This window comes from Haliotis rufescens, unplaced genomic scaffold, assembly GCF_023055435.1.
Source record: "Haliotis rufescens isolate VD_foot unplaced genomic scaffold, xgHalRufe1.0.p SCAF_28, whole genome shotgun sequence".
In the NCBI taxonomy this organism is placed as follows: Eukaryota; Metazoa; Mollusca; class Gastropoda; order Lepetellida; family Haliotidae; genus Haliotis; species Haliotis rufescens.
This window is the reverse complement of record NW_025963979.1, coordinates 1735609-1748069: the sequence shown is the minus strand read 5'-3', so window position 1 is coordinate 1748069 and position 12461 is coordinate 1735609. Positions and strand designations below refer to the sequence as shown.

Genomic DNA, 12461 nt, shown 5'->3' with positions numbered 1-12461 from the left:
TATACAAGGAAACTAACTATAGTTATAGTTATAGTTAGATATTGTGATATTCTCTGGAAACTGGAGGAGGAGTAGATTTCATGAAGCTCCGTAAAACAGAGGCAGTAACTCTGTCAAAATTAGTCCAAATGAAATGGGACTGCGATATGTGTATCATCAACATGTCGACATCTTGTGTGTAGAGTGTCAGGGATATTCTCTTAAAGCTGGAGGAGGAGTTGATTTCACAAGCTTAGTACCTCTCTCACAATTAGGCAAATGAAGCTCCGTAAAACAGGGGCAATACCCTGTCAATATTTGTCAAAATGAAATGGGACTGCGATATGCGTGTCATCAACATGTCGACATCTTGTGTGTAGAGTTTCAGGGATATTCTCTGGAAACTGTAGGAGGATTTGATTTCACAAGCTTAGTACCCTCTCTCACAATTAGGCAAATGAAGCTCCGTAAAACAGGGGCACTAACTCTGTCAAAATTTGTCGAAATGAAACGAGACCGCGATATGCGTATCATCAACATGTCGACATCTTGTGTGTAGAGTGTCAGGGATATTCTCTAAAAGCTGGAGGAGGAGTTGATTTCACAAGCTTAGTACCTCTCTCACAATTAGGCAAATGAAGCTCCGAAAAACAGGGGCAGTAACTCTGTCAAAAGTGGTCAAAATGAAACAGGACTGCGATATGCGTATCATCAACATGTCGACATCTTGTGTGTAGAGTGTCAGGGATATTCTCTAGAAACTGTAGGAGGATTTGTTTTCACAAGCTTAGTACCCTCTCCCACATTTAGGCAAATGAAGCTCCGTAAAACAGGGGCAGTAACTCTGTCAAAATAGGTCAAAATGAAACGGGACTGCGATATGCCTATCATCAACATGTCGACATCTTGTGTGTAGAGTTTCAGGGATATTCTCTAAAAGCTGTAGGAGGAGTTGATTCACAAGCTCAGTACCCTCTGTGGGACGGACGGACTGCGCCACGACATAATCCCCCTTCGGCCTTTCTGGCACGGTGGGGGATAAAATAGCGTGAGCTAAGGTCCAGAACTGACGTACCAAGCTGATGCTAGTAGCAAGTAAACACTCTAGTCTGCGATGAGAGGTCGGAAAGGTCAGCTCTGGACATCGGGAGGAGTCACTAGGGCTTGGGAATGACGACCTGCTCAGCAACCACCAAAAGGCCAAAGATGTGGACGTCCTCCAAGGTGATGTCTCGCAGGTAGTGGCAGGCGAAGACCGTTTTCCTTGAGCCAGAAGCAGCCTTCCATAGTAGATCGGATGAGCAGTTGCTGTGGAAAGCCATGGTGGAGGGGATCGATCTGATCTCATGAGGGTTATTGGCCCCAGGAGGATCCAATCAAGAGGCCTAAAAGGCCTGTAGAATAAAGTCACATAACTATAGGGAGATCGTGTTACAGCTCACTTCTGTCTGCGAGGTCGTGGAAACAGGGATGACAAGTATTTGTCACAGAGTGACGAAATATCCCCCGCCTGTACACCATAGTACCAAACATGAAGACAATCCAGCGATTAGTTCTTGAGATATCGCGGCAACACCGTTTTCCAACTCCAAAAGCAGATTTGCCTGCTGTGACCTTGAAAATGGGGTCAAGGTCACCAAAACCGACTGGTGTCTGCGGCGTCTGTATATACACCATAGTTCCAAATATGAAGACAATCCAGTGTTTAGTTCTTGAGATATCGCGGCAACACCGTTTTCCAACTCCAAAAGCAGATTTGCCTGCTGTGACCTTGAAAATGGGATCAAGGTCACCAAAACCGACTGGTGTCTGCGGAGTCTGTATATACACCATAGTTCCAAATATGAAGACAATCCAGTGTTTAGTTCTTGAGATATCGCGGCAACACCGTTTTCCAACTCTAAAAGCAGATTTGTCTGCTGTGACCTTGAAAATGGGATCAAGGTCACCAAAACCGACTGGTGTCTGCGGAGTCTGTATATACACCATAGTTCCAAATATGAAGACAATCCAGTGTTTAGTTCTTGAGATATCGCGGCAACAAACAGGTGGGACGTACGGACGGTCGTGAATACTATATCCCCCGCTTCGCGCTTTCACGCTGCGGGGGATAAAAAGATGTCGTACACCCCGCCGTGCCTTGGAGTGCCAGATAAAACATGTTCAATGCACAAACTGTGCAGAGGAGGAGTTACTATCGACACCCACTATCGAAGAGAGAGCTGGGATGGTGAAGAATCTATCCAGCTGTCCAGGGAGTTAATTTTTGGCTATGAAGTCGCAGCACAGCACAAGATGAACAGCCCCATGTGCCTTGCGCTCAAATCGAACACTGCTGATGTCCAGCAAGTGCAGTTCGCTTACCTGTGCTGTCAAAGCCAGAGCCAAGAGGCCTTCTTGGTAAGGTTGTAAAAGGAAGCTGAGTGAAGGCTTGAGGTTCCGGAATCTTAGTCATCTTACGATATTCTGGGACAGCTAAGACCAAATTTAGGGCCACTAAGTACATCTTGATCATACTGCCTTTTAGGTGCTTCTTGCAGAATAGAAGGAATTCAGCAAAGAACCGAGGTAACGTAGTGGTGGGATCTTGATGTTTATCTTTGCAGAAACATTCAAACGAATGCCACTTGTCGTCGTAGAGGATCCTGGTAGAGGGTCTGTGTGCCAAGGTTATTGGTGCCCTGGCAAAATAGCCCTTGGCAAATGTACCAGGCGTGAAGATGAAACCTGTCTGGAGCCCAATTGAGTAGCCTGCTGTGTGGGTGGATGAGCAGGTTGGGCTAACCTAGAAGTTCAAGTTGGTTGACTATGGACATTTCCATGAGCCACACTAACCAGCTCCTAGCTGGCCACCAAGAAGAAACCAAAGTCAGAATAAGGTTCCGGGTCGACTTGATCTTCTGGAGTACCCTGGGAAGAAGCACAGGTGGCGGAAAAGCCTTTGTTTAGAGGCCTTCCCAAGGGATGCTGTGTGTGTCGATCACCCAAGCCTGAGGATCCGGTACCGGAGATACGTAGGTCAAGATCAGGATGTTTTGACAGGTTGCAAACAGTTCTATGTTTGGGTGGCCAAGATGTTGACGAATCAGTCGAAAGAACTGGAATGTAATTTGTAACAGTGAAGGGGAGTGAGTTGTTCCTTGACTGCATAGGCACAAGACAACAGTGATGTTGTCCGTCAAGATGGCGACCTGAGTGTGCTGAAGGAGCTGTTCCAAGTGAATGAAATTCCTGTGTAAGATAAAGGTTGTCATGTTCTTATGGTTCAGAAGGCAATCATCTATATACGCCTCAAATTGGACATTCCTCAGGTAGAGGTAGGTGGCTATCAGCTTGGTGATTCATGTAAATAGCCAAGTGGCCGTAGAAATGCCAAATGGGAGCACCGCCCATTGGTACTGGATGCCATTGAAGATAAACCAGAGGAACTTCCTGACACTGGGGTGGATTGATACGTGCAAGTATGCGTCCTGTATGTCGAAGCTGATCAAGGAATCATTGACATGGATTCTGGTCCTGAGCAGCATCAATGTTGACATGCGGATGTATGGCAGGCGCTCTAGGTAGCGCTTGTTGAATGTAGCCAAGTTGTGTATCATTCATAGTCGTTCCTAGTCCTTCTTGGGCACGAGGAATATTGGGGAATAGAAGCCTGGTGTCATGGCCAGGGAGTCTATGACCTCTATGGTTATCAATGTGTTGACGAAGCTCATGTTGTGTAGGAGATAGGGGTGTTTACATCATAAGAGGATGGTATATTAGTGAGAAACAATACCCCTGGAGCAGGATGTTGGTTACATATGGATCCTCCAAGATGTCCCAATTCTGCCAATATCGTCCAAGTCTCTCACTTACAGGTGTGTCGACGACTGGAACTACTGGGGATGTGAGGTCTGCTTCGACCACTTCTGCCTTGTTGTCAGTCCCGGCAAGGCTGATAAATCCCCACCTGCCTGTCTGTTACTCAATTTCTGCCACAAAAGGCTGAATTGTCCTGACCACAGTTCTTGAGGGAATTGCGCCCCAGCTGATAATTCCCACTTCCGGAAGATTTGTGGGATGATGTGCAAAGTGCAAAGACGTGGACTTCAGTGTGTTGGCGCCACCATGATCTGCAGCATGTGCCAGAGGAGCTGTGGGCATCACAGATACTGGGGGTGTCGGAGGAGACGTAAGCAGTGGTGCTGGCAGCTGCTGGAACATAGTGGACATCATGTGAAGGGGCGCCTGAGATGTCTCTGGGGCAGAAACCAACACTTAGGAAGGTAGATTGGTTGACCTGCAGATGTAGAGAGATGATTCTCTGGAGAAGACGGTCATAGAGGTGTAGACATGGAGGGCTTTCAGCGTAACCATAGCTGGAGGAAAGGTGGCAGGCTCAGAAGAGTCGGACATCTTTTTAGCCAGTTTCAGGGCTTTTTCAAGTACTTCATGTGGGAGACAGTGGTAGACAAGTGCTACCTTTCTTAGCTGTTGAGCAAATATCAGTGCAGTTGAGACACAAAGGGTGGGGGTCCCAGACAGACTTGTTACCATTGCACTGTTACGGCTCCACTGGCAGCCCTAGTATCTCTGAGGCCCACAGCCCCTCTGGCACCTGCTGCAGATCATGGTGGCTCCTCCGCTGTTAAGTCTACCGTGGCACAACGGAGCAATATATCTGAGGTTAAGTCACTATGTATTCCCACCCAAATTGTGTAGGTATGCTATAATTTCAATCCCAACTAGCTGTGTCAAAGGACAACTTACGCAAAGAAAGTGGAAAAACCCAACTTTGATAACCATAAGGAAGTATAGGTACAACAATATAAGTGAAGTACCAAGCCACACAAAGAATACAAAACGCATGAAACGCATGGCAACAAAGTGAATTCAAAATGGTTAATGGGAACAACAATACGCCTGATATTTACCGTGACAAAAAGCCACCATCAAGTGTTGAATATTGATGCAATGGCAAATATAGTAGGTAAGACATGAAAACACAAACCATGGGCAGAATATAAATCACACAATACAAACTCCTGGATCCATTCTCTTGGGTCTTGCAGTCTAAAACTACCTGCCCTTGATTGCTTTTTGCCAAATTGACTGGCTAGACTACTCGGTCAAACATACCAATCAGAATGTGATTTACAAACCACCCTCAGTGCTGGGCTGGCCAGACCAATTCATTTTGCTCGAGTTTGCGAGATATTCAACATTGAAAAACTGACTGACGCACAAAAAAAAGTCCTAAAAATTCTTTTCATGGAAAAGATGTCTTCAAGTACATTAAACTGGCAGATGCTTTGTTTTCTGTGTAATGCTGATTACCTCCCTTACCCTTTCTCTGATGTCGACATTGGATTTGCAGGTAAAATGTCAATAAAAATCAAGGGTGAAATAACTGTGATCGCAAGAACCGCTAGAATGGATCAAGGGATAACTGTAGGGTTACCAAAATGCTAGCCTTGGAGATATAGAGGGTGGAATGCCCTTTAACTTAAGATAGCAATGACTCTACACAGTGCACAACTAGATGGTTTAACTCTACACAGTGCACAACTGGATGGTTTAACTCTACACAGTGCACAACTAGATGGTTTAACTCTACACACTGAAAAACTAGATGGTTTAACTCTACACAGTGCACAACTAGATGGTTTAATTCTACACAGTGCACAACTAGATGGTTTAACTCTGCACAGTGCACAACTATATGGTTTAACTTGACACAGTGTACAACTAGATGGTTTAACTCTACACAGTTTAAAAGTAGATGGTTTAATTCTACACAGTGCAAAACTAAATGGTTTAACTCTACAGAGTGCACAACTAGATGGTTTAATTCTACACAGTGCACAACTAGATGGTTTAACTACACAGAGCACAACTAGATGGTTTATTCTACACAGTGCACAACTAGATGGTTTATTCTACACAGTGCACAACTAGATGGTTTAATTATACACAGTAAACAACTAGATGGTTTGACTCTACACAGTACACAACTGGATGGTTTAACTCTACACAGTGTACAAGTAGATGGTTTAACTCTACACAGTGTACAAGCAGATGGTTTAACTCTACACAGAGCACAACTAGATAGTTTAACTCTACACAGTGTACAAGTAGATGGTTTAACTCTACACAGTACATAACTAGATGGTTTAACTCTACACAGTACACAACTGGATGGTTTAACTCTACACAGTGTACAAGTAGATGGTTTAACTCTACACAGTACATAACTAGATGGTTTAACTCTACACAGTACACAACTGGATGGTTTAACTCTACACAGTGTACAAGTAGATGGTTTAACTCTACACAGTGTACAAGCAGATGGTTTAATTCTACACAGTGTACAACTAGATGGTTTAATTCTACAGTGTACAACTAGATGGTTTAACTCTACAATGTGTACAACTAGATGGTTTAACTCTACAATGTGTTCAACTAGATGGTTTTACTCTACAATGTGTACAGCTAGATGGTTTTACTCTACAATGTGTACAACTAGATGGTTTAACTCTACAATGTGTACAACTAGATGGTTTAACTCTAAAATGTGTACAACTAGATGGTTTAACTCTACAATGTGTACAACTAAATGGTTTAACTCTACAGTGTACAAGTAGATGGTTTAACTCTACACAGTACATAACTAGATGGTTTAACTCTACACAGTACACAACTGGATGGTTTAACTCTACACAGTGTACAAGTAGATGGTTTAACTCTACACAGTACACAACTAGATGGTTTAACTTGACACAGTGTACAACTAGATGGTTTAACTCTACACAGTTTAAAAGTAGATAGTTTAATTCTACACAGTGCACAACTAAATGGTTTAACTCTACACAGTGTACACTCAGATGGTTTAACTCTACACAGAGCACAACTAGATGGTTTAACTCTACATAGTGTACAAGTAGATGGTTTAACTCTACACAGAGCACAACTAGATGGTTTAACTCTATACAGTGTACAACTAGATGGTTTAACTCTATACAGTGCACAAGTAGATGGTTTAACTCTACACAGTGCACAACTAGATGGTTTTACTCTACAATGTGTACAGCTAGATGGTTTAACTCTACAATGTGTACAACCAGATGGTTTAACTCTATACAGTGTACAACTAGATGGTTTAATTCTACACAGTGTACGACTAGATGGTTTAACTCTACACAGTTTAAAAGTAGATGGTTTAATTCTACACAGTGCACAACTAAATGGTTTAACTCTACAGAGTGCACAACTAGATGGTTTAACTCTACACAGTACACAACTAGATGGTTTAACTTGACACAGTGTACAACTAGATGGTTTAACTACACAGTTTAAAAGTAGATAGTTTAATTCTACACAGTGCACAACTAAATGGTTTAACTCTACACAGTGTACAAGCAGATGGTTTAACTCTACACAGAGCACAACTAGATGGTTTAACTCTACACAGTGTACAACTAGATGGTTTAATTCTACACAGTGCACAAGTAGATGGTTTAACTCTACACAGTGCACAACTAGATGGTTTTACTCTACAATGTGTACAGCTAGATGGTTTAACTCTACACAGTGTACAACCAGATGGTTTAACTCTATACAGTGTACAACTAGATGGTTTAATTCTACAGTGTACGACTAGATGGTTTAACTCTTCACAGTTTAAAAGTAGATGGTTTAATTCTACACAGTGCACAAGTAAATGGTTTAACTCTACAGAGTGCACAACTAGATGGTTTAATTCTACACAGTGCACAACTAGATGGTTTAACTACACAGAGCACAACTAGATGGTTTATTCTACACAGTGCACAACTGGATGGTTTAATTATACACAGTAAACAAATAGATGGTTTGACTATACACAGTACACAACTAGATGGTTTAACTATACAGTGTACAACTAGATGGTTTAACTCTATACAGTGCACAACTAGATGGTTTATTCTACACAGTGCACAACTAGATGGTTTGACTATACACAGTACACAACTAGATGGTTTGACTCTACACAGTACACAACTGGATGGTTTAACTCTACACAGTGTACAAGTAGATGGTTTAACTCTACACAGTGTACAAGCAGATGGTTTAACTCTACACAGAGCACAACTACATAGTTTAACTCTACACAGTGTACAAGTAGATGGTTTAACTCTACACAGTACATAACTAGATGGTTTAACTCTACACAGTACACAACTGGATGGTTTAACTCTACACAGTGTACAAGTAGATTGTTTAACTCTACACAGTGTACAACTAGATGGTTTAATTCTACACAGTGTACAGCTAGATGGTTTAGTGCTACAGTGTACAACTAGATGGTTTAACTCTACAATGTGTACAACTAGATGGTTTAACTCTACAATGTGTACAACTAGATGGTTTTACTCTACAATGTGTACAACTAGATGGTTTAACTCTACAATGTGTACAACTAGATGGTTTAACTCTAAAATGTGTACAACTAGATGGTTTAACTCTACAGTGTAAAAGTAGATGGTTTAACTCTACACATTACACAATTAGATGGTTTATCTCTACACAGTGCACAACTAGATGGTTTAATTCTACACAGTGCACAACTAGATGGTTTGACTCTACAGAGTGCACAACTAGAGGGTTTAATTCTACACAGTGCAGAACTAAATGGTTTAACTCTACAGAGTGCACAACTAGATCGTTTAATTCTACACAGTGCAAAACTAAATGGTTTAACTCTACACAGAGCACAACTAGATGGTTTAACTATACAGTGTACAACTAGATAGTTTAACTCTACACAGTGCACAACTAGATGGTTTAACTCTACACAGTGCACAACTAGATGGTTTAACTCTACACAGAGCACAACTAGATGGTTTGACTCTACACAGTACACAAGTAGATGGTTTATTCTACACAGTGCACAACTAGAGAGTTTAATTCTACACAGTGCACAACTAAATGGTTTAACTCTACAGAGTGCACAACTAGATGGTTTAATTCTACACAGTGCAAAACTAAATGGTTTAACTCTACACAGAGCACAACTAGATGGTTTAACTCTACACAGTGTACAACGAGATGGTTTAACTCTACACAGTGCACAACTAGATGGTTTAACTCTACACAGTGCACACCTAGATGGTTTAAGTATACAGTGTACAACTAGATGGCTTTATTCTACACAGTGCACAACAAGATGGTTTAACTCTACACAGTGCACAACTAGATGGTTGAATTATACACAGTACAAAACTAGATGGTTTGACTCTACAGAGTGCACAACTAGATGGTTTATTCTACACAGTGCACAACTAGATGGTTTAATTATACACAGTGCACAACTAGATGGTTTAACTACACAGAGTCCACAACGAGATGGTTTAACTCTACAATGTGTACAACTAGATGGTTTAACTCTACAGTGTACAACTAGATGGTTTTACTCTACAATGTGTACAACTAGATGGTTTAACTCTACACAATGCACAACTAGATGGTTTAATTCTACACAGTGTACAACTAGATGGTTTAACTCTACAATGTGTACAAGTAGATGGTTTAACTCTACAATGTGTATAACTAGATGGTTTAACTCTACACAGTGCACAACTAGATGGTTTAACTCTACACAGTGCACAACTAGATGGTTTATTGTACACAGTGCACAACTAGATGGTTTAAGTATACAGTGTACAACTAAATGGTTTAACTCTACACAGTGTACAACTAGATGGTTGAACTCTACACAGTGCAAAACTAGATGGTTTAACTCTACACAGTGCACAACTAGATGGTTTAACTCTACACAGTGCACAACTAGATGGTTTAACTATACAGTGTACAACTAGATGGTTTAATTCTACACAGTGCCCAACTAGATGGTTTAATTCTACACAGTTCACAACTAGATGGTTTAATTCTACACAGTTCACAACTAGATGGTTTAATTCTACACAGTGTACAACTAGATGGTTTAATTCTACACAGTGTACAACTAGATGGTTTAGTTCTACACAGTGCACAACTAGATGGTTTATTCTACACAGTGCACAACTAGATGGTTTAACTCTACACAGAGCACAACTAGATGGTTTATTTCTACACAGTGCACACCTAGATGGTTTATTCTACACAGTGCCCAACTAGATGGTTTATTCTACACAGTGCACAACTAGATGGTTTAACCCTACACAGAGCACAACTAGATGGTTTAATTCTACACAGTGCACAACTAGATGGTTTATTCTACACAGTGCACAACTATATGGTTTAATTCTACACAGTGCCCAACTAGATGGTTTAATTCCACACATGATGCTGAATAATAATGTAGCATTTTCATCACATTTCAAAAATTTAGTTCTTGTTGTTGCTTTAAGTGTTCTTTCTTGGCAATTTCAGCTGACCTGTCCCTCTGTGGGCTCAAATGTGTGAGTAGGGTAGGTGTTTGATTTTTACACTTTTGATTTGATTGCTGCTGTGTTCATATACACGTAAGTATCTTTCAGATAAAGAGTTAGTTTGGCCTTCGCTATTGCATCTTTTGGCTTTAGATCTAACCTTACTCTACAGGACTGCAGTTTATCAATTTGGAATTAATACTTGAGAAGCTGCAGGCCTTGACTAAACTCTTCAAGTCCTGCAGCATATTGTGACAAATAAATTGTCACCTAAATTGCCTACGGGCAGGTGCATATTGCAAACACTGTCCTTAAGATTTTTTCTAAAGTGAGAAAAGGCTGTGTCCAAGTTCCTGCTCAAACCAAGAGGTAAGGTGAGTGTCTCTGTTTTCTGAGATGACATGAAGAAACATGAATGACAAGCTTCGTCTGAAAGGCCTTGTTGAAGGCCCAACTTGACACTGTTGTACCTATCAGCAGGTGTGATCGGTGCATCAAGAGTCTCCGAATCCTGTAGGGGCTGATCTGTGTTGTCCTCAGATTCATGTGGTTGTACAGTCGGTGTAGGTTCAACATCAGCTGAACGAGTCCACAGTGAAAGTGATTGTACCACATAGAAGCAACACATGGATTGAGTGTCATGTCAGGATGCAAGCCACGTTCACCAAGAGCTGTAGACATGGCCTGCACCTAAGCTTAAATATCAGACTGAGTGAACGGAGATAACTGAGTCCGGTGATCCCATGAAGCAGGTATGTGAGGACAATCCTGCTGATCCAGTGATCGATCCCTCCTCTACACTTGCTCCTGCTCTTCTCTGGACGAAGATATGCTTGCTCCCGATCCTGATCCTGACTATCGTCACGCCTGCCATCAAATGACGTAGAGTGATGAATGGTCCGACAATCCTCATCTGGACTGTCACAACTTCTCAAACCAATAGGTTCGTTAAACATGGGCGATGACGACGATTGTCTAGATCCAGGCACCATGTTTTCTCATAAGGCTCAATTCTACAAATAGGTATGGTTCATTATCAAGTAATAACTATCTTATTTAAGGAATAAACAACAAATTTATTCTCCCTGCAGTGTTTTATTGTACGATAAACAATGACCATGAGTCATTTATTTCTTATATGAGATATCAAGATTTTGAACAGTATTTTTAAGGATGTCAATAAATTGTACAAGCTTTAAAAACATTTACCTGTATTTAAATAATGATGACTCCCTGAATACAATCTGACCTCAGCAATGTCTGACAACTTCATTTTTTAAAGTTTAATATTCTCATAATTGTCACGTCAATTATCTGTACCTTTTCTCCCAATACTAATTGTCTTATCTTTCCCACTTTTGGGTGCAATTGTTTGGCCATTTCATTTATCTGCGCTGTCCAGCTACATTTATGGGAACAACTCAATTGACACATCACCCTAAAAAATAACTTGATGATAGAACATGTTTTATCGTAAAATAAACCAGACTTCGTTCTTCATTATTCATTGCAATTTAATGCGTACCTATCTTATATTTGGTCTTTGTGTATATTGTTCATGTAACCTTATCATTGGTACAATTGTAACCTTATATTGTATGTTATGTGGTGGAGGAGTAATGTCTATGTTAGGTACATGTGTAAAAACTGTTTTAATTGTGTTTATTTGTCATATGATACTACATGTAATATTTATATATAATTAATATAATTTATGGCCGTTACTATATTGTTATAATTTTTTCAGAAGAAGTGAGCATATTCTATCCGAACTAAACGATCACGACTCTACAGCGAGACATGTTTCACTTGCTGACATGGCAGTTGTAACAAATCCAAGTTGATCCTACCAGGCTGCTAACTAAGGTGTGAACTGACCATGGAACCATGTTGCTATCTTGTTGTCTCTGTCAAGACCTGCACCGCGAGGCCTCTCCTCCAGCTGGAACCAGGCAACGACTGCTGCACGACCAGGTGGCCGAGACGGTCGGTTTGTCCACCTCTTTATAGACGACCTGTTTGTTAGGTGCTTTCTGTAACAATTCACAAAATGTAAGTAACTGTATAACAAGTAAGCATGCTTCTGTAGGACAT

The 12461-nt window shown here is 41.0% G+C and overlaps 1 protein-coding gene across 1 annotated transcript in view; it reads right to left on the bottom strand.

Moving 5' to 3' along the window:
* LOC124117943 (SH2 domain-containing protein 4A-like) overlaps positions 1 to 12461 on the bottom strand; it is a 273682-nt gene that overhangs the window by 20584 nt on the left and 240637 nt on the right. The window contains exon 9 of the mRNA XM_046479961.2: positions 12246 to 12400. Within this exon, the coding sequence (XP_046335917.1) occupies positions 12246 to 12400 (155 nt within the window). The remainder of the gene's footprint in view (positions 1 to 12245; positions 12401 to 12461) is intronic.